Source organism: Alosa pseudoharengus, unplaced genomic scaffold, assembly GCF_046254945.1.
Source record: "Alosa pseudoharengus isolate Yale_2024_CS ecotype anadromous, Long Island Sound unplaced genomic scaffold, YU_APseudo_1.1 YU_APseudo_1.1_scf_10, whole genome shotgun sequence".
NCBI lineage: Eukaryota > Metazoa > Chordata > Actinopteri > Clupeiformes > Clupeidae > Alosa > Alosa pseudoharengus.
Genome location: NW_027468565.1, coordinates 40,202,117 through 40,224,130, shown reverse-complemented (window position 1 = coordinate 40,224,130; position 22,014 = coordinate 40,202,117). Strand labels below are relative to the sequence as shown.

The window sequence follows — 22,014 nt, the reverse complement described above, 5'->3', positions numbered from 1 at the left end:
CGAATTCCCAATTGAGGCTACAACCATCCCCTTAAGCGGCTGTCGTGTTCATTTAAAAAAAAAAATAAACTTAAACTATGGCTGTCCAAATTAGCCTGAAAAAGAAGAGAATGCTGGGAGGATTGTCGAAACACCTGCGGCGGTGTATTACGTCTTCTTGCCAACCTGGCCGTCAAGGTGAGAGAAGATTAAGTAGCTTTCAGGTAACTGCTCACATAATGCAGGCTACAGATGGTAAACCCGCTACTTAGACGGTTTGAAAACCTTTGCCAAATCCGCACAGGTCCGTTCAGTGTGCACCCGCACGTGTCCCAGGCGGTGGCCGAGGGCAGACCGGTGGTGGCTCTGGAGAGTACCATCATTACACACGGGATGCCTTATCCTCACAATCTGAGGTGGGTCAAGCACAGAAATAGCTATAGAACAAAACACATGTTCTGTCCTGAATTCGGAGCACACCTGACAGAGCAAGGTGCTGACGTGGCCGAGGTGGTAGGATTGGTGTGTTGTGAGGACATAATGTTACATGTAGCTATATCAAGGGAAATCTCCAATTTTAGAAAAGAGATGTATGAAAACAGTGTGTCTGTTGTTGGGGTGTTTAGCACAGCTAAGGAGGTGGAGGCCATAGTGCGGGCCCAGGGGGCCGTCCCTGCTACTGTGGGCGTGCTGAACGGAAAGGTGCATGTGGGCCTGTCTGAAGAGGAGCTGGACTTCCTGTCCCAAAGCAAGACTGCCCTCAAGGTGTCCCGCAGAGACTTGCCTTACGTCATCAGCCAGGTGGGCCCCAAACAAGGGGCAGTGACCTGGGGGAACCAGGAAATGCAGTCAACACTAAAAAATATATCCAATCGCTTACTTGAATTTGCCCTTGGGAATCAATAAGTATCTATCTATCTACTATATACAGTATTTTTTATAAAAATAAAGTGATTGATTAACCTACAGTATGTGTTGAGATATAAAGTGCATCCGCAGCTGATTGTACAGTATCACACACATCTACAGGGTCTCTCTGGAGGGACGACCGTGTCTGGCACTATGATAGCAGCGCACAACGCTGGGATTCCCGTCTTTGTGACTGGGGGGGTTGGAGGAGTACATAGAGATGGAGAAAACAGTAAGTTATGCTACAGAGTACTGAATTGCACATGCATGTATGGGGTTTGAACCTTAGGGTTTCAATGCAGGGAGTGCACAAAACATGATGCACACAATGTCCATTTTGTAGTTTTAGCCCCCCTGGCACCCCTGTTTTGAACACTTACAGTAATGATGGCATGGGTACCCGCGCTGTGCCACCTGCCTGATACGTTCTGCGAATGTGCGTAATGCTCGACCAGAAAGCATCGATTTTAATAGTCCAGGCGGTGCGGATCGGGCACCCACAGATGGCATGAATTGGTATTCTCTAAATATGTTGTGTAAAATTGATCACACCTTTCACTCCATCCAGCTTTAGATATAAGTGCCGATCTCACAGAACTCGGCCGTACGCCCATCGCTGTAGTCTCTGCGGGGGTAAAGTCGATCTTGGACATCGGGCGCACCTTGGAATTTTTGGTGTGTAAACCAGGTAGTATTTAAGGATTAAGAACGTAAGCATAGTGTGTTTTTTTCCATGGAAAAAATGTAATTATTTTTATGTTTCGTATTTGTTTAGTATTTTTGTTAAGTATTTTTTACCTTAGTGAAAGGAGTCAATTTATTTATTGCTGTGTATCAAATATTTATCACTCTATACATATACATACTATCATTGCTATCCTCATGTCTCTTATAGGAAACACAGGGAGTATGTGTAGCCACATATGGGCATTCAAAGAATTTCCCAGCATTCTTTGCTCCTCAGAGTGGGTACACATCTCCATACCATGTTTCCAACCCTGAAGAGGCTGCTGAACTGATAGGCAAGTCTGCGCACACACACACCTGTCCTTTATACTTATTACTTTACACTGACCAAACGAAAGTAGTATGTTCTCCATATTTCGGAAAAAAGCAAAGTGACTCAGGATCAGTTGTGGAGTTGTAGAGACAGGGGCGTAGCACAAGATCCTAATCAGTACTGGTTTTACCCCAGTCCCACGCCCCTGTGTAGAGAAGGTGAGACTACATTTGAAGAGGTCCCATATTCTCTTGACCTCTCCCTGTGCCTCCTCTCCCAGGGGCCAGTCTCGCCCTGGGGCTGGGGAGTGGGCTTCTGCTGGCCGTGCCCATCCCAGAGGAGCACGCCGCTGCTGGGAAGGAGATCGAAGACGCCGTCCAGCGAGCTGTTGCAGAGGCCAAGTGAGTGGTATGGTCAGACCTCCGTCTGCATCACAGAGGCAAAGAACACAGTGCATCTTTTAATTGATGTGTTGAAAGTAGTAAAGGCTTATGATGTGACTCTATATGAGGTCTGGCAAGGATATGGCATGGCAATGACTACTTTCACTGCTAGTGCATTTGATAATAAGCACTTTTTTAAAGATAAGCACAGAAATAGCAAATTCCCAGAAATGGAAACACATCTTAGTCTAATGTTAATAATGCATGTACAGTATCTAGTGGTCAAATAAGAATATCCGAGTTTGTTAGTGTAACCCCTCACCTGCTGAGCAGGCCACGCCCCTTTACACCCCTTTCATCTCAAATCTGCAGCAGATTATGGGTCCATGTTCCTGCAGCAGATTATGGGTCCATGTTTCTGCAGCAGATTATGGGTCCATGTCCTGCAGCAGATTATGGGTCCATGTTCCTGCAGGCGTCATGGAATAGATCATATCGGGGCTCAAACCATATCAAACCTGGGCCCTGGGTCAGTAATGTTTGTGAAACCTTGACACAGCAGCTGAGGGCTAATCTCCGATGAATATTCTTATTGGATATAAAAGTCTCTTTTAGTAATTCACGTCTCCAGTTAGTTTATCTCTGTTTCAGAGAGGAGCTCTTATCGTTTGCTGACTCATTTCCTTTACTTTGAACTTTTCTGATCATTCTACAGCTGCTTTATCATGATGGCCTTAAGCATGTATTGCTCACAAATGCAAAAAAAACGACTCTTTTGGTGAAAGTGTTACAGGAAGGGTACACCGGTCATGTAACTGAAGCGTTACGTTAGCGTAGCGTCTGCTGCAACAGTTAGCTTCCACTATAATCAATGGAACTGAAGCGTTCCGTTAGCGTAGCGTCTGCTGCAACAGTTAGCTTCCACTATAATCAATGGAATGTGATGGCGGTGCATACTGTACATTCGAAAAAATTGCGACCAGTCTTCTAAAACTATTTTTCCACAACTAAACGGATTGCTCCAGTTATGTGCATGGTGTAGCCTCCCTGTTACGGCTCCTACACACAGTTGCGTTCCGTCAACGCATGCCAGTGGGTGTTCCCGACGGTAGCTATGCAAATGACTTAAAGTATAACCGTAATTTGATTGGTTGGTGCCGCCCGTCGATTGGCTTGATTGGCCGGTGCCGTCTGTCGGTGCAACACCAGCTGAACTTCTTAACGCGAGCTACGGGAGAAACGCGACGCAACGGACCCACAATTCAGTTCGGCAACGGATGACGTGAGCCCATGTAAAGTGAATGGGATGCGTCTCCAGCAACGCAACGCACGCAGCTGTGTGTGGGAGCCGTTAGCGTTGCATAAAGCGCTCGAAGCCTTCCTCACCTGCCCTCATCTGTGTTCCCAGCTCAAAAGGCATTACTGGACGGGAAGTGACGCCGTTTATCTTACAGAGGGTGAATGAACTGACTCAAGGGAAATCGCTTCAAGCTAGTATCCAATGTTAGTCACACTCTTTAGATTTGAAACAATGATGGTATAAAAGGGGCTCTTGGCTCTGTAAATGTAAATATACTGACTTTTTTACAGTTGTTGGTTTGAGCCGTAATAAGCCAATAAGTAATACTCGGTTAGGTGTTATTGGAGATGATGTGTGGTGAGATCATTGCAGTAGGCCTACTCTTGCTGCAGGATGTTTTTTTTAATTCAGGGCAGGAGCGCCAAACTCAGTCTCTTTTTGTTTTAAAGGGTAGGAGCGCCTAACTCGGGTCTCTTTTTGTTTTAAAGGGTAGGAGCGCCAAACTCAGTCTCTTTTTGTTTTAAAGGGTAGGAGAAAGCCTAACTCTGTCTCTTTTTGTTTTAAAGGGTAGGAGTGCCTAACTCGGGTCTCTTTTTGTTTTAAAGGGTAGGAGCGCCAAACTCAGTCTCTTTTTGTTTTAAAGAGTGCCGGGCCAAACAAAAAAAATCACAAAAGGAGAAAAGGCCACATTTTGCATAATGTCAATTGTTTTACTGCACATGGGTGTTTCCTTAACTGTATTACCACAGACATAGCTCTGATTCATAATAATGCCAAGGTGGGCAGCCAGATCGCATGCGCTCTGTCACAATGCAGTCGGAGGAAAGATGGCACCCTGAGCAGGAAGGGCAGGAGGGAGACGAGCCTGGGCACCAATGCTGTGAGTGGATCTCATGAGAAGAGTCAAAAATAACCAATGACACGCTAAATACAGAATGACTGTCCTCTTTTGTTACCTCCCTTTGTAAATGCAGTGTGTTAGCTACACAGTCCTTAAGACTTTTCTCTATTCACAGATTGTTATTGGTGGAGTGAATGTGGACTTCCTTGCAAAAGGAAAAACAAAACAGTTACTGGTATGGCTTAAGGAACTCGAATGAGTGCTTCAATTTGAAGATTTATTCCATAATATAATAACACAAAATATACTGTGGTGGAAAAACGGTTTGCCCCCTTCCTGATTTCTGTGTGTGTCGCACCAAAATGTTTCACATCATCAAACAAATTTAAATATAATATAACACAAGTAAACACAAAATGCAACTATTAAATTAAGGTTTTTATTATTAGGGGGGGGGGGGATCCAAACCTACATGGCCCTGTGTAAAAAAGTGCCCCCCCCGCCTGTTAAAACATAACTTGGAGATCCAAAGAAATTTAGGAACAAATGAGAAAGAAAGTAATTGAGATGAGATCTATCAGTCTGGAAAATGTTCTAAAGCCATTTGTAAAGCTTTGGGACTCCAGCAAACCAGTTAGAGCCATTATGTCCAACTGGCCTTGCAATTCACTCCATGCTCAACACCGAACATATTCAGACATATAGGGATGCCCTCACTGCTGTACACTCAAACTACTACTCATCACTCATAACCTCCTCCATGCTCAACACCGAACATATTCAGACATATAGGGATGCACTTAATGCTGTACACTCAAACTACTACTCATCACTCATAACCTCATATTCAGACATATAGGGATGCACTTAATGCTGTACACTCAAACTACTACTCATCACTCATAACCTCATATTCAGACATATAGGGATGCACTTAATGCTGTACACTCAAACTACTACTCATCACTCATAACCTCCTCCATGTCCAGGCCAAAAACCCTATTCAGGACTGTGCTGTGGACAAACTCCTAAAGCCCCCTGTCACTGCCTGTCCTAAGACCCCTGAGCAGTGCCAGGCCTTCTTACACTTCTTTGATGATAAAATTAGCCAAATCTACCACTCCTTCAACCCTAATGCTATCTCTCTCTCTTCAACTCCTTCTCTGGGCCCTCAGCTCTTTCATTTCACCGCTACTGACTCCCTCACCATCACTGACATCATTACTAAGTCCAACTCCTCATCGTGTCAGCTTGACCCTGCCCCCACCCCTCTACTCAAAGGCCGCTATTCGCCAGCAGCAGCATCCATCGAAACCGCCTCAACTCTGCCGTCATTATGTTAAGCCAACTCTATACATGATGTGATTGGCCTGATCGAAGTTTGATTTTTCCAGCTCGCAAGCCAACGGAGAGTTGCTAGACTACCCTGGCTACAAATAACATTTACTGCGCCTATGGTGCGTCTAGATTTCTAGGCTACCTGCATGGCAGAGTTTCAAGACGAAAACCACTGCTGAGCAAAAAGAACATTAAGGCTCGTCTCATTTTTTCAGAAAACATCTTGATGATCCCAAGACTTTTGGGGAAATACTCTGTGGACTGACGAGACAAAAGTTGAACTTTTTGAAAGGTGTGTGTCCCATTACATCTGGCGTAAAAGGAGAACACTGAATTTTAGAAAAAGAACATCATACCAACAGTAAAATATGGTGGTGGTATTGTGATGGCCTGGGGCTGTTTTGCTTTAGGACCTGGAAGACTGTTATGAATGGAACCATGAATTCTGCTGTCCACCAAAACATCCTGAAGGAAAATGTCCGGCCATCTGTGTGACCTCAAGCTGAAGTGAATTTGGGTTCTGCAGCAGGACGATCAAAAACACACCAGCAAGTCCACCTCTGAATGGCTAAAGAAAAACAAAATGAAGACTTTGGATTTGCCTAGTCAAAGTCCTGACCTGAATCCTATTGAGATGCTGTGGCATGACCGACAGGCATGACCGACAGGACAGGTCATGCTCAAAAACCGTCCTATGTGGCTGAATTACAACAATTCTGCAAATTCCTCCCCAGCGCTGTAAAAGAGTCATTGCAAGTTATGGCAGACGCTTGTTTGCAGTTGTTGCTGCTAAGGGCGGCCCAAGCAGTTATTAGGTTTAGGGGGCAATCACTTTTTCACACAGGGCCATAGGTCTGGATTTTGTTTTCCCTTAATAATAACAACCTTCATTTAAAAACTGCATATTGTGTTTACTTGTGTTATGTTTTACTAATATTTAAATTTGTTTGATGATCTGAAACATTTATGTGTGACAAACATGCAAAAAAAATAAAAGAAATCAGGAAGGGGGCAAACACTTTTTCACACCACTGAATATAATATTTCAATCTAATTGTTGCTGATTTTTAGAAGAGAAGGTTTTATTTGCAATGATAAAAAACAGTGCTACATGCTTCCCTGGTCTGTGCATGTGGGTTTTTATTTTGCAGTTTGGTCAGACAAACCCAGGAAGTGTCTGTCAGTCATTTGGAGGAGTTGGCAGAAATATTGCCGGTCAGTATGATCTATGCAGTTCTGACCGCTGTTGACACATACACTGGAGGATCTGAGTGATTTCATATTTTGATTTGGTGTCTCGCAGACTGTTTGAGTCGACTAGGCCAAGAAGCTCTCTTCATCTCTGCAGTTGGAGCAGACTCACACGGTGATGCTGTCCTCAACTACTGCAAGCATATGGTGGGTATGCGTGGGAACAGTCCAGGGTGTGCAAGCGTGTGTGTGTGTGTGTACACATGATCTACTTGTTATGGAAACAAACAAATAGCACATGCGGGAATATATGTGTGTGTGGGGGTGCTAGCAGGCACGGTGTGCTATATATTGGTTTTGGAAGTCTTCCGGTATCTAATAAAATGTTGTCACTCTTGACACCTCAGAACACCAGTGGAGTGGCACGAGTGAAGGACCAGAGGACGGCCACCTACTGTGCGGTCCTCACGGAGAGCGGAGAGCTGAGCCTCGGCCTGGGCGATATGGACATCCATCAGCACATCAAAGAGCAGTATGTGAGTGGTCAATACATCCATCAGCACATCAAAGAGCAGTATGTGAGTGGTCAATACATCCATCAGCACATCAAAGAGCAGTATGTGAGTGGTCAATACATCAGTGGCACTGGGCAACAAACACGAAATCAGAGAGGAACAGAGACCCACTGAGACATAAACAGATACAAAGGACACCCGCACCAGTAGCCGTTTAAAACTGAAATATATTCAACTGTTCTTTTCTTTTCACAGGTGTCCCATTACGAAGAGCAACTCTCAGCCGCCTCTCTTGTGTGTGTCGATGGGAACATTCCTGTGTCCACCATCAACTACGTTTGTTCCGTGGGCAAAAAACATTCCGTCCCAGGTACACGGTGACTAAACCCCAGACACAGCCAGCCGTCACAGGCCCACGGAGACGAGCTAACCGCTAGTTTTCAGAACAGCTCATGCTAAGTGTGTATGGATGTGTTTTGCAGTGTGGTTCGAGCCCACAGATGCTGATAAGGCCTGTAAGCCCTTCCTGTCTGACAGCTGGAAGGCTCTGACCTACACCTCCCCCAACCTCGCTGAGCTCTGCACCATGAACCGCACGCTAGGCCTGCCGACTCCTACAGGTGCGTGTCTCTTCCTCTCGCGCTAGCGCTAGCAAGGATCCTGTGCACAGGATGATGAAGCTGATAAGCAGCGCAGGAACAAACAGCCTGTGCTGCGAGGCCAGGGAGGGGAGCGTGCGAAAGACAACACAGATGCTGACCTGATAGTGAAAGTGCCAGTTTGAAATGTAGTATTCTGTCCATATGACAATGTGTGTCACATACCATAGATAATTGTGTTGATTTACTGTATATTGCATATTTTTTCATACATTTCTATGAATAGTTACTGTGACTTAGATAGATAGATAGATAGGTACTTGCAAGGGTGTTGTACATGTCCTCATAGTCTGCACCAGCCTCTCCTCTCCACTGGGGTTCCTGACACAGGCTGTGTATGGATATTGTACAAAGACTTTTTTTTTTTTTTTTTTAAATGTATACGGTTAATTTATAAAAAGTTCTATAGATACAGTGCCTATAAAAAGTATTCACCCTTGGATATTTCCCATTTTACTGCTTTTATAAATGGAGTCTTGACCAGTTCAACAGTGTTTGGTGTCCGGCAAACATAGCACCTAGTCTGATGGCTCATCAGGCCAAAGAACCTTCCTTGTCTTTGGGCAAGATTTCAAGATTTCATAAGACCTTTGCCACTCACCCATAGAGCTTTGACTGGTGAAGAACTCAGGCAATAGTTGTTGTATGCAGAGAGTTTCTCCCACCTCAGCTGCTGAAGCTCTTACCTCCTTCAGAGTTCTCATAGGGGCCTTGGTGTGTAACTCTTTCAGAGTTCTCATAGGGGCCTTGGTGTGTAACTCCTTCAGAGTTCTCATAGGAGCCTTGGTGTTTAACTCCTTCAGAGTTCTCATAGGGGCCTTGGTGTGTAACTCCTTCAGAGTGGTCATAGGAGCCTTGGTGTTTAATTCTTTCAGAGTTCTCATAGGGGCCTTGGTGTGTAACTCCTTCAGAGTTCTCATAGGGGCCTTGGTGTTTAACTCCTTCAGAGTGGTCATAGGAGCCTTGGTGTTTAATTCTTTCAGAGTTCTCATAGGGGCCTTGGTGTTTAACTCATTCAGAGTTCTCATAGGGGCCTTGGTGTTTAACTCCTTCAGAGTGGTCATAGGTGCCCCCACCAGTTTGTGGTGACTACCTGGGGCTGCTCTGGGCAGATTTGCACATGTGCCATACAGTATTCCTTACATTCCTTAATGATGGATTTCACTGAACTCCAGGGGATGTTCAGTGAACTTTTTTTTGTATGCATCCCTTGATTTATGCTTTTCAATAACATTTTCTCTGAGATGTTCTTTTGTCTTCATGGTGGAATTATAGCCAGGAATACTGTTTAATCAGTGACTGGACCTTCCAGACACAGGTTTCTCTAAAATTACTATACTATACACATTAATGCATTCAGGCGATATCCGTTTCACTAATTGTAAGACTACTAGCATCACTCAATCACTCAATAAAGTGTAACTCCTGCGAAAATTGACCCCAATGACACAACCCCGACCCCTCCCCACCCCACCAAACTGTCCTCCTACCAGCTTCTCCAACCCAGTATGGCAAGGATTGGTTGTACTGTCACGTTTGGTTAATCTATTCTCCGTGCTGGGGTTGGGGGAGCTGGTAGGGGGACAGTTGGTAAGTGTTCTTAACAGTCTTCTGTAATAAACTCTGGGTTCACTAACTGCGTTGTTGGTGCTTCTTCAAGCTACTGAAGAGGTTTGGTGCTGTTTTGAACAGTATTAATGGTTAAAAGATGCTTTTTGGCAAGCGTTTAGCTCACCGCCCTTAGCTAATCCACTGTTTGTGATTTGGGGCTATAGCGTATACCGGAGCAAGCTCTGTAGTGGTTGATCAACGAAAAATACTGTCTCCACGGCTTATTTGATGTGTTTTAATGCAGAAAAAGACCCTGGGGTCAATTTTTTCCAGTTACACTTACACAATAGCCTGGGTGTTCCCATGCTGCCTTGCGCGCGATTTGATTCACGCTGCTAAGGCAGCCTGGAAACTACCGCCCTAATTTTTGCCTCAGATAGGGAACCAATCACAGAACAGGGGGGAAAGCAAGACGATGATGAGCTATGCACAGACGCATTTGATAGACATCCCTGGCACCCAATAAACGGATCTGGGCATTTTTTTCAAATACGAGAAAATGAACGTTTGGTTCCCAGACCACGTCTCATTGAGAAGTGGTGGCGCTAGCCAGGCTACTTACACAAGCTACATTGTATCAATTCATGGGTTAACTCTTGGGGGAAATTCTCCCATCTAGCAGTGAGATGGTATATTGCAACAGACTCCATTTTATATATTTTTTTAAATATCCAAGGAGGGTGAATAGTTTTTATAGGCACTTGTATCGACACCATATTACACCTACATTCCCATTTATTCATTTAGCAGATGCTTTTAAAATCCAAAGCAACAAAATGAGGAATAACATTGAAGCCACAATGCAGAGGAGACCTTATGTAACAATAAATATTATAATGTTGGTATATGTAGTTACTAGAAATTAAGTAAAATCTCTGAGTTGAGCTAAAATTTCTGTCTGAAGTGACGGAGTTGATCACCCCTCTCCCCTCAGTGCTGCCGGAGTCCCTGGAGGAGTTGCTGAGCTGCGCTGCGTCTCTCTCTCGCCCCCTGCTGGAGCACCTGCAGTGTGTGGTGGTTACGCTGGGCCCAATGGGAGTGCTGTTGTGTGGGGAGCATGAAGCAGGCTCCGTCAACCTGCAGCCCAGGAGACACAGAAGGGTGAGGAGGCCTCAAACGGCCAGCCAAATCTCAACAGAACACTGGGCATGCTACAGATATTAAAGGATATAGGATATGGACACTGGGCATGCTACAGATATTAAAGGATATAGGATATGGACACTGGGCATGCTACAGATATTAAAGGATATAGGATATGGACACTGGGCATGCTACAGATATTAAAGGATATAGGATATAGACACTGGGCATGCTACAGATATTAAAGGATATAGGATATGGACATTCAGTCTGCTCCTGGTGCCCCCTGCTTAGGTCAGTGTAATTACGTTGTGGATCAGGGGATGATGAGAACAGATTCAGAGCAGTGGTGGGAAGGGGATGAAGGTCTGGAGGTCCTGTAATTGTGACGATGGTTTGATGTCTGTAATTGTGACTGGTTTGATGTCTGTAATTGTGACGATGGTTTGATGTCTGTAATTGTGACGATGGTTTGATGTCTGTATTTCAGAAGGGACGTTTGTGTGCCCTTCACTATCCTGCTCTGGCCGTCTCCGCAGACGACACTGTGAATGTGTCTGGAGCTGGTGACAGGTAAGCTACTCCAGGACACCAATGGCCCAAGACATCAATAAAGGCACCAAAGCTGTGATGAAGAAATATGTATTAATATGTATTTTATTAATATGTATATTATGCAGTGCCATGCAAAACCTTTAGGCACATTTTGAAAAAAAGTAGATGTTTTCAAAATTATATAATAAGCACGTCCATTTCATTATTTATTTATTTTTTCAAAAATGCTGGAAAATCTAAATATATTTTCTTTTGGCACAGTAAAGCAGAAGATAGAAAATATATTCAACTTTTGCACTGCTGTGGTAATAATGTAATAATAATAATCTCAACATCTCAGTGGATTTGAATAGTGTCCCTTTTAAATAATGTAGTTGGAGTGACTATTCACTGTAGCTGTGAGTGTGTATCATCTGAGCTGTGCCGTGTGTGAGCTTCATATGTGCCCTAATGGGGGTGTTGGCTGTTGTAGCTGTGAGTGTGTGTATGAGTGTGTATGAGAGCTTCATATGTGCCCTTATGGGGGTGTTGGCTGTTGTAGCTGTGAGTGTGTGTATGAGTGTGTGTGAGAGCTTCATATGTGCCCTAATGGGGGTGTTGGCTGTTGTAGCTGTGCTGTATGTATGAGTCTTCATATGTGCCCTCATGGGGGGTGTGAGTGTGTATCATCTGAGCTGTGCTGTGTGAGAGCTTCATATGTGGCCTTGTCCACCAGCCTTGCGGGCGGGATGATGGTGGGCATTCTGCGGGGCTGGGACACGCACGCCTGCGTGCACACGGGCCTCCTGGCGGCGCGGCTCTCCCTGGCCTCACCCCACCCCATCGCCCCCATGCTGACGCTCGACGTCGTCCACCCACTCAGGGCCCAGCCCCACCCGTGGCCCCAGCCCACCTGCCTGTGGATGGAGACGTGAGAGGACAGCGCACCTCACCGCACCGCACCGCACCGCTCCCCGCACCGCACCGCACCGTCTCCACCCGAGCAGCCTGACGTCCCCCTCTTGTCAGCGAGGTTGAGGTTTACATTTTTACAATTTAAGGAGCGTTTGCGTGTTTCACGTAAGGATTGCTTTTTAATCATGCTGTACAAAAAGCAACCGCTTCATCACAGTATTATTGAGTTTGAGATTGACCATTGCATTGCAGTCCTGCCTTAGGCCTGTATTGTTTCACAGAATTGAAGCCCAGTTCTTTACCAAATATATACATAATATACTGCCTTAAAAGTACATAAACTATATGATAATGCTTCAAAAGTTAATTATATGTGTAGTAGGAATGGATAAATGATTAACATATGATTGACTAAGAAGAAACAAGGAGGGCCAAACATTTGAGCATCATTGGAAAAAATCTTTCTGCCCATAACTCTCTCCTGTTTTAATCCATTCTAGTCTTTAACATGCGCTGGGTGTTTCTCCTGTTTTAATCCATTCTAGTGTCTTTAACATGCGCTGGGTGTTTCTCTAGTGCATTGGGATGTGCAATACTAGAGGTTCACTCTTCAGCATTACTTGTGTGACTTTTTCTGATCAAATGTTTTGGTCTTCTAATTTCATGTCTTCATCAATCAGTAGAAAGATAACAAAGTTACATTCTTTCCTTCAATGTGTCATTTTTATAGTGAACATATTAATAAACATACAGTAAGTGTGTTGCGTTTTTTGTCCACTCTGGTGTCCACGGGGCTCCCGTAACACAGTAGAGATCGCTACTCCTGAAGGTGTGGGTGCGCTCGTCTTCGGACTGTGAGGATTTCACAGGGTAAAAGAGGAGGTGTGCGTTTTGTGACTACTCTGGTGTCTAAAGGGATTCCCTTTAACACAATTGAGATCGCTACTCCTGTGTGTAATTGTCTTCGGACTGTGATAATATCACAGGGTAAAAGAGGAAGTATCTTTCAGTGTATGTGTCTCATGCGAGGGCCCCTTTTCAACGGGTTTAGGATGTACGATAGGGTTGACTTGGTTGAGAGGTTTTCTCTATCTGAATCAAATTCCCTAATTTGGGGTGTGGGGGCTAAGGAAGGTGGACTACTTCAGAGTCACTTTCTATCTCTTAGTCGCTGTTCCCTATTCCCTTGGTTCGTACTTCAATATGTGGTTAACTTCACTAAAAGAGGAAGAAATTCAGAGCTGTATTTGCAAGAGTTGTTTGTCATCAAAATCTGAGAGAGGTCAGAAACTCACTACGGACGTTCGTCTGGCCGTCCAGATTTGAGAGAAAATCAACTACCCTATTATTTGGGGATTCTTGTCAAAATTAAATTAAAGCTCCTTTTTATGACAATTCTTGTAACATATAAGCACCTCAATTGACCACAACGGATCTATAACCGTTTAAGTCCTATCTCTAAATACACATGTATTTATCAGACAGATTTCCGTATCCTCGCTTGGGTGTGTGATGTGCGTTTAGACCACAACGGGTCCTAGACCTTAGTTTCACAAACAATTTTTCTCAACAAATAAATTTGCTAACAAAGCCTGTTTGTTTTTTTGTTTGCCCTGGAGCATAGGACTTTCCTTCTTAAATGCCTGGCTGAGTTCACTACTCCTGTGTGTGTCAGTGCGTGCGCAGTATATTTTTTGCCCATATACAGTGTCTTAGAAAGTAGCCCTCAAACGGACGCTTACTCACCCGGAGCGAAGGTTTTTGGGGCAGAGCCCCTGTTGCAAGGCGTCCGGGGTTCTCAGCAACACAGGAGAGGCAGAAAAATACGAGAAAACGCTAGACAGTCTTTTTACAAACCCCTAATCAAAGGTTAGGATTTTGACTTTTATTAAATACAAATAAAAAAATACAAAGAAAGAAAACTGTCTAAGTCTAAAAGCTAAATGCTCGATCCAAAGAAAAATGAAGAGGAAAAAGAAGATCAAAGAGCCCTGAACAAGGGGCCGTTCTCTTTTTATACCCCTCTCGGTCAGGCAGAACATGTCCAAATTTGGTATTGTGTCTTGCCATGAAATATTGGTTCTGCTTTTTTGTTTTTGTTTGGTTGCCAGTCAGCTTTTTGTTTTGCTGACAAACAGTTTCTTACAGCTGGTACATTATGTTCTTACATTCGGTCTTTACATTTTGTTCAAAGCACATCTCATTTAGCATACAGTAACACACTTTAATTCTAACACAACCTTTTTATATCTAAGCAAACACATTTTATGTAGCAAAACATTTTAAGTTTTATAAGCAAACTTTCTTATATATATTTAAGAAAAAACACTCTTTAAGTTTAAGCAAAATCATAACAGATTATTCTAGAAAAAAACAATTTATGCTTTTAATTAAGAAAACACACTTCAATTCTAAACTTCTAAGTTTTTAAACATTATAAGTCTAACTTGTTTCACACTGGTTGTCTATCATTATCTTGCAGCATTTGCACATTTTTATTTGTTTTAGAGCAAGCTGGATTTAAGCAGTTCTATGATTAAAAATCTCTTAATAATTAATAATCAGACTCATGATTTATTATTATCACATCTTCACATTGTAAAGTCACGCTACAGTGTTATTATTAACATATTAACAAACATTGTCATAAACATTGATCCTAAAGGTTCCCACAAATGATGTTTCAACCATCTCATTCACATGAATTCAGTTTCAGACTACAGTTCATCCTTTGACCAGGTGTTCAACACCACCCCATCCCTCTGTGTCCTCCTCCTCGGCCTGATGTCTGGAGGCAGTCCAGTCTGTCAGCTCTGCTCTGATTAAACACGACACAATAGTTTCATCAGAACTTCACACTCAAAGAACTAATGACTCTTTTACTCTTTTTTTCTCATGCTAAAAGCTTTGAAACAACCCCAGTTTCAGTAACACAGAACAGATCAGGATCTGTGGCTGTGATCCTCGCCACAGTGGACCCCACAGGACTGTTCTCCTTCACGAATATGAACAACTCGTCTTTCTCAAACACGGGTGCGTTGTCATTAATGTCCTGCACTGATATCTGCACGTCCACAGCTGCCTTCAGGGGTGGAACTCCTTTATCCACAGCGAAGGCTTTCAGGCTGTACACAGGCACGTTCTCTCTGTCCAGCTTGCGTGCCGTTCGGATGATACCCGAGTAAGGCTCAATGAAGAAATCTCCATCTCCATCCTCTCCACCCTGGAAGGTGTAGCTGACCCTCCCGTTGGACCCCGAGTCCCTGTCTGAGGCAGACACCTGGAGAACACTAGTGTAAACGGGAGCATCCTCTAACACCGTGCCCTGGTACAAGTCTCGCACAAACTGTGGCGCATTGTCATTGGCGTCCAGCACAATGATCTCCATATAGGTTGTGTCCGACTTCTGGGGAATGCCGTTGTCCCGAGCAATGATGGCCAGTGTGTACGACGCCTGGTCTTCATAGTCGATCTCTGTCAGGGTGGTGATGGCCCCTGTGTCGGGGTGGATCTTAAACTGCGACACGTTGTCCTCCATGACGTAGGTGATGCGAGCGTTCTCCCCCGTGTCCTCGTCCGTGGCACTGATCACGACCACCGTGGAGCCCACAGGCCGGTCCTCGCTGACCAGGACTTGGTAGTTTGCGCTCTGAAACACGGGCCGGTGAGTGTTTGCGTCCGTGACGTTGATGAACACTTGCGCTGTGTCTTGGCGCGTGCCGTCAGACGCAGTCACGGTCAAGACGTACTGCCGCTCCTGCTTGTAGTCCAGGGGCAGGGCCAGTGAGATGAGGCCGCCGCCGCTCTGGCTGATGATGGCGAACCTGTTCCTCGTGTTCCCACTGGAGATCTGATAGGTCACCACACTGTTCACGTCCCGGTCAATGGCCATCACGGTCACCACGCTGGTCCCCACCACTGCGTCCTCGTTGATCTTCAGAGAGTACACTTTCTGCGTGAACGTGGGGACGTTGTCGTTCAGCTCGTCCAGCACGGTCACGCTCACGCTGGCAGAGGAGGACATGACGGGCACCCCGTGATCTCTCGCTTCCACGCCAAACGTGTAGAACTCAGTGGTCTCGCGGTCCAGTTCCACGCACACGGTGATCCAGCCTGTGCTGTTGTTGATGGTGAACGGGAAGCCGGGCTGCATGTCGGTCAGTCTGTACTCCAGCTGGGCATTACTCCCTGAGTCTCCATCAATGGCCTGAATGTGAATCACAGAGTAGCCAATGGCCACATTCTCCAACACAGAAGCTTGGAATGGTGTACTCACGAACATGGGAGCATTATCATTGACATCCACCACTTGAACCACAACCAGACCGGTGCTGTTAATAAGCGGTGGCCGCCCCCCGTCTTGTGCCTTTACGCGTAAGGTATACTCTCTCATGGTCTCGTAATCCAGAGCACTAGTCACATCTATGGCCCCTGTTGGAGAGTGGATGTAAAACTGTCCCCTCACGTTGCCACTGATGATGCTGTAGTGCACTTTAGCATTATTTCCTTTATCATTATCGGTGGCTTTCACAAGAGCCACTTGGGAGTTCACCGGTATGTTTTCTTGCACGTGTACAACATAGCTTTTCTCAGTGAACTGGGGATAGTTGTCATTCTCGTCCTCCACCGTGATGTGCACTGTGGCTGTGGCACTGCGCGGTCCCGGGTCTCTTCCCTGATCATTTGCCACGACTATTAGCTTATACTGGGACATGATTTCTCGATCTGGACGAATTGTTGTTTTAACCAGTCCATTCCTGGGATCGATTTCAAATCCTCCCCCCAAGCTTTCCTCGTTCACAATCTTATAAACCATATTCGCGTTTGACGGCGCGTCACCATCTGTTGCCCTAATTGTCATTACCTCAAACCCCACCTCAACATTTTCACGGATGCTGACCCTGTACTCGGACTGTTCAAACACAGGACTATGATCGTTCGTATCGCTAACTGTGATAGTCAGATAGGCAGTGGCGGATCTTTTGGGAACACCAGAATCAGTTGCAGTGACTTTGAAAACATGTGTATCTTTTACCTCTCGGTCCAGGGGTTGCAAAGTTGTCACACTACCAGTCTCAGTGTTAATTTGAAAGTAGTCATTAGACCTACTGTAAAAAAGGGCCTCCATATCATAGTCAACTTTCCCCGCATCTCCATCATCTGTATCTAGTGCTTTCAAAGTTATCACACGCGTTCCCGATGGTTCGTTCTCCGGGACAGACACCTGGTAGTTCGGCAGTTGAAACTGTGGAGCAGTGTTCACATTTCTCTTCTTCCGTTTGGTCCTTAGATCTTCCTGAGCAGCGTCCATAAACAATCCATGCTTCGGTTTAGATCGAAGTCTTAATTTTAAACGCACGAAATACTCAGTGTTCATGGAGTTACGCACGTTACAGAAAAGGTCCACTTCTCTACGCTCCTTATTATGGACACAGATATCCCCGCTATCATGTCCACTGCTTACTTTATTGATGGGTTTTACGTTTTTTTCCAAACATACAGAATGAGGTGAGTGAAAGCCTCGATTAGCCACAGGAACATTTTTGCTTATATCCAAAAGCAAATCACTTATTGAAAAGCATGGGGAAGTCCATCCTTCCAATCCGAAAGACATAAACGCGTCAGGCGTCAGGTTCTTTCTTTTATACTTAATAAAACAATCCTGTCCATGCACATACGCATTGAAGTGGGTTAACACGAAGTTTTCAGATGTCAAAGAAGTGATCTGAAAATACAAAGGCGCTGGGTTCTTCTGCAAGCGCGCACAAGCAACTTTTTTCGAAAGAGTTAATATTCCATCATTTCGCCCTAATTTCAAAAAGTTCGTAACATATCTCGGAGTCAATGTTCTGACAATTTTGTAACTCCATCCAGGTCCAAGAGATAAATTAGCCACCAAGGTCCCCGCTTGTAAAGTCTCTGAGATGTGTAAATCAAAACATCCACATAAAGTTACTTGGAGAAAAAAACTCAACCATAACCACTTAGTTTGTAATCCCATGGTTTTAGCTTCATGAAGTCTTCATACATGTAACCGTTGCGTTTATCTTCGTATTCCGCATCGCTCTGTGCAGTCCTGCTCCATGCTGGAGGCTGAATGAGAAGCCGACGGGACAAATCTGTGAGCGTCGTCACATTCTTCCCCCGTTAAGTTTTAAATCAGTCCAAAATGGCTCCGTATCTCCACTCCCCCAGGCGCAATTTGCATGAACCTGCTTGTGGTCTCTTGTGAACAGTGCGTGAAACTGCTCATCATTTGGAGCCGGTCGACGAAGATATATAAGTGACTAGATATGGAGAGATTTAATTTTTAAGATTTGATTAGGGTTGGTGCCAGTGGTCTTGGATAGTTCCACGAACAATTTAGTCTAATTTATAATGCACTTCATTACACAATAATAGCCTATAATTATTGTATTTCTACAGCATACATTAATGTCTTTAGTTGTTCATGGGGTAACCATTTGCCATGCATGCCAAGCCAAGCCAGCACACATCGAACACATTGGTATTCAAGGGAGATGATGGGCTGCAAGCCTTTGCAGGAGCATGCAACATTTTTGAAACTGGGATACTGGTTGGAACGAACTAATTCCCAATTGAGGCTACAACCATCCCTTTAAGCGGCTGTCGTGTGTTCATTTTTTTTTTTAAATAAACTTAAACTATGGCTGTCCAAATTAGCCTGAAAAAGAAGAGAATGCTGGGAGGATTGTCGAAACACCTGCGGCGGTGTATTACGTCTTCTTGCAAACCTGGCCGTCAAGGTGAGAGATTAAATAGCTTTCAGGTAACTGCTCACATAATGCAGGCTACAGATGGTAAACCCGCTACTTAGACGGTTTGAAAACCTTTGCCAAATCCGCCAGGTCCGTTCAGTGTGCACCCGCACGTGTCCCAGGCGGTGGCCGAGGGCAGACCGGTGGTGGCTCTGGAGAGCACCATCATTACACACGGGATGCCTTATCCTCACAATCTGAGGTGGGTCAAGCACAGAAATAGCTATAGAACAAAACACATGTTTTGTCCTGAAGGAGCACACCTGACAGAGCAAGGTGCTGACGTGGCCGAGGGAGTATGTGTAGCCACATATGGGCATTCAAAGAATTTCCCAGCATTCTTTGCTCCTCAGAGTGGGTACACATCTCCATACCATGTTTCCAACCCTGAAGAAGCTGCTGAACTGATAGGCAAGTCTGCGCACACACACACCTGTCCTTTATACTTATTACTTTACACTGACCAAACGAAAGTAGTATGTTCTCCATATTTCGGAAAAAAGCAAAGTGACTCAGGATCAGTTGTGGAGTTGTAGAGACAGGGGCGTAGCACAAGATCCTAATCAGTACTGGTTTTACCCCCAGTCCCACGCCCCTGTGTAGAGAAGGTGAGACTACATTTGAAGAGGTCCCATATTCTCTTGACCTCTCCCTGTGCCTCCTCTCCCAGGGGCCACTCTCGCCCTGGGGCTGGGGAGTGGGCTTCTGCTGGCCGTGCCCATCCCAGAGGAGCACGCCGCTGCTGGGAAGGAGATTGAAGACGCCGTCCAGCGAGCTGTTGCAGAGGCCAAGTGAGTGGTATGGTCAGACCTCCGTCTGCATCACAGAGGCAAAGAACACAGTGCATCTTTTAATTGATGTGTTGAAAGTAGTAAAGGCTTATGATGTGCCTCTATATGAGGTCTGGCAAGGATATGGCATGGCAATGACTACTTTCACTGCTAGTGCATTTGATAATAAGCACTTTTTTAAAGATAAGCACAGAAATAGCAAATTCCCAGAAATGGAAACACATCTTAGTCTAATGTTAATAATGCATGTACAGTATCTAGTGGTCAAATAAGAATATCCGAGTTTGTTAGTGTAACCCCTCACCTGCTGAGCAGGCCACGCCCCTTTACACCCCTTTCATCTCAAATCTGCAGCAGATTATGGGTCCATGTTCCTGCAGCAGATTATGGGTCCATGTTTCTGCAGCAGATTATGGGTCCATGTTTCCGCAGGCGTCATGGAATAGATCATATCGGGGCTCTAAAACCTGGGCCCTGGTCCAGTAATGTTTGTGAAACCTTGACACAGCAGCTGAGGGCTAATCTCTGATGAATATTCTTATTGGATATAAAAGTCTCTTTTAGTAATTCACGTCTCCAGTTAGTTTATCTCTGTTTCAGAGAGGAGCTCTTATCGTTTGCTGACTCATTTCCTTTACTTTGAACTTTTCTGATCATTCTACAGCTGCTTTATCATGATGGCCTTAAGCATGTATTGCTCACAAATGCAAAAAAAACGACTCTTTTGGTGAAAGTGTTACAGGAAGGGTACACCGGTCATGTAACTGAAGCGTTACGTTAGCGTAGCGTCTGCTGCAACAGTTAGCTTCCACTATAATCAATGGAACTGGCTACACCAGATGTGATGGCGGTGCATACTGTACATTCGAAAAAATTGCGACCAGTCTTCTAAAACTATTTTTCCACAACTAAACGGATTGCTCCAGTTATGTGCATGGTGTAGCCTCCCTGTTACGGCTCCTACACACAGTTGCGTTCCGTCAACGCATGCCAGTGGGTGTTCCCGACGGTAGCTATGCAAATTACTTGAAGTATAACCGTAATTTGATTGGTTGGTGCCGTCCGTCGATTGGCTTGATTGGCCGGTGCTGTCTGTCGGTGCAACACCAGCTTAACTTCTCAACGCTAGCTACGGGAGAAACCCGGGAGACACAACGGACCCACAAGTCAGTTGGGCAACGGATGACGTGAGCCCATGTAAAGTGAATGGGATGCGTCTCCAGCAACGCAACGCACGCAGCTGTGTGTAGGAGCCGTTAGAGTTGCATAAAGCGCTCGAAGCCTTCCTCACCTGCCCTCATCTGTGTTCCCAGCTCAAAAGGCATTACTGGACGGGAAGTGACGCCGTTTATCTTACAGAGGGTGAATGAACTGACTCAAGGGAAATCGCTTCAAGCTAGTATCCAATGTTAGTCACACTCTTTAGATTTGAAACAATGATGGTATAAAAGGGGCTCTTGGCTCTGTAAACGTAAATATACTGACTTTTTTACAGTTGTTGGTTTGAGCAGTAATAAGCCATAAGGCAGTTACTCGGTTAGGTGTTATTGAAGATGATGTGTGGTGAGATCATTGCAGTAGGCCTACTCTTGCTGCAGGATGTTTTTTTTTAATTCAGGGCAGGAGCGCAAAACTCAGTCTCTTTTAGTTTTAAAGGGTAGGAGCGCCAAACCCAGTCTCTTTTTGTTTTAAAGGGTAGGAGAAAGCCTAACTCGGTCTCTTTTTGTTTTAAAGGGTAGGAGCACCAAACTCAGTCTCTTTTTGTTTTAAAGGGTAGGAGAAAGCCTAACTCGGTCTCTTTTTGTTTTAAAGGGTAGGAGTGCCAAACTCAGTCTCTTTTTGTTTTAAAGGGTAGGAGAAAGCCTAACTCGGTCTCTTTTTGTTTTAAAGAGTGCCGGGCCAAACAAAAAAAATCACAAAAGGAGAAAGGCCACATTTTGCATAATGTCAATCGTTTTACTGCACATGGGTGTTTCCTTAACTGTATTACCACAGACATAGCTCTGATTCATAATAATGCCAAGGTGGGCAGCCAGATCGCATGCGCTCTGTCACAATGCAGTCGGAGGAAAGATGGCACCCTGAGCAGGAAGGGCAGGAGGGAGACGAGCCTGGGCACCAATGCTGTGAGTGGATCTCATGAGAAGAGTCAAAAATAACCAATGACACGCTAAATACAGAATGAC

General features: G+C 44.8%; 2 protein-coding genes and 2 long non-coding RNA genes across 4 annotated transcripts; 2 read left to right on the top strand and 2 right to left on the bottom strand.

Annotated features, from left to right (window-relative positions):
* Positions 1-40: 40 nt before the first annotated feature.
* Positions 41-13,103, top strand: LOC143109210 (uncharacterized). Its single transcript, XM_076271867.1, has 17 exons — positions 41-395; positions 606-780; positions 1,009-1,120; positions 1,457-1,563; positions 1,784-1,910; positions 2,169-2,289; positions 3,680-3,765; positions 4,321-4,451; positions 4,588-4,647; positions 6,902-6,965; positions 7,054-7,148; positions 7,349-7,477; positions 7,712-7,826; positions 7,939-8,076; positions 10,661-10,827; positions 11,300-11,382; positions 12,080-13,103. Exons 1-17 carry the CDS (start codon positions 232-234, stop codon positions 12,276-12,278), a joined length of 2,073 nt encoding a protein of 690 aa, XP_076127982.1. The 5' UTR covers positions 41-231; the 3' UTR covers positions 12,279-13,103.
* Positions 9,948-14,590, bottom strand: LOC143109218 (uncharacterized). The gene is made up of 2 exons (XR_012983833.1): positions 14,005-14,590; positions 9,948-10,803 (listed from the first exon to the last, which is right to left on the bottom strand). It is a non-coding gene; the product is annotated as an uncharacterized LOC143109218 (long non-coding RNA).
* Positions 14,591-14,657: 67 nt separating this feature from the next.
* On the bottom strand, positions 14,658-17,808 carry LOC143109201 (cadherin EGF LAG seven-pass G-type receptor 1-like). The gene has a single exon (XM_076271860.1). The coding sequence runs from the start codon at positions 17,633-17,635 to the stop codon at positions 15,152-15,154; it is 2,484 nt and encodes an 827-aa protein (XP_076127975.1). The 5' UTR covers positions 17,636-17,808; the 3' UTR covers positions 14,658-15,151.
* A 1,953-nt stretch (positions 17,809-19,761) lies between these two features.
* Positions 19,762-21,954, top strand: LOC143141487 (uncharacterized). The gene is made up of 3 exons (XR_012990779.1): positions 19,762-19,828; positions 21,142-21,227; positions 21,824-21,954. It is a non-coding gene; the product is annotated as an uncharacterized LOC143141487 (long non-coding RNA).
* Positions 21,955-22,014: the final 60 nt, after the last annotated feature.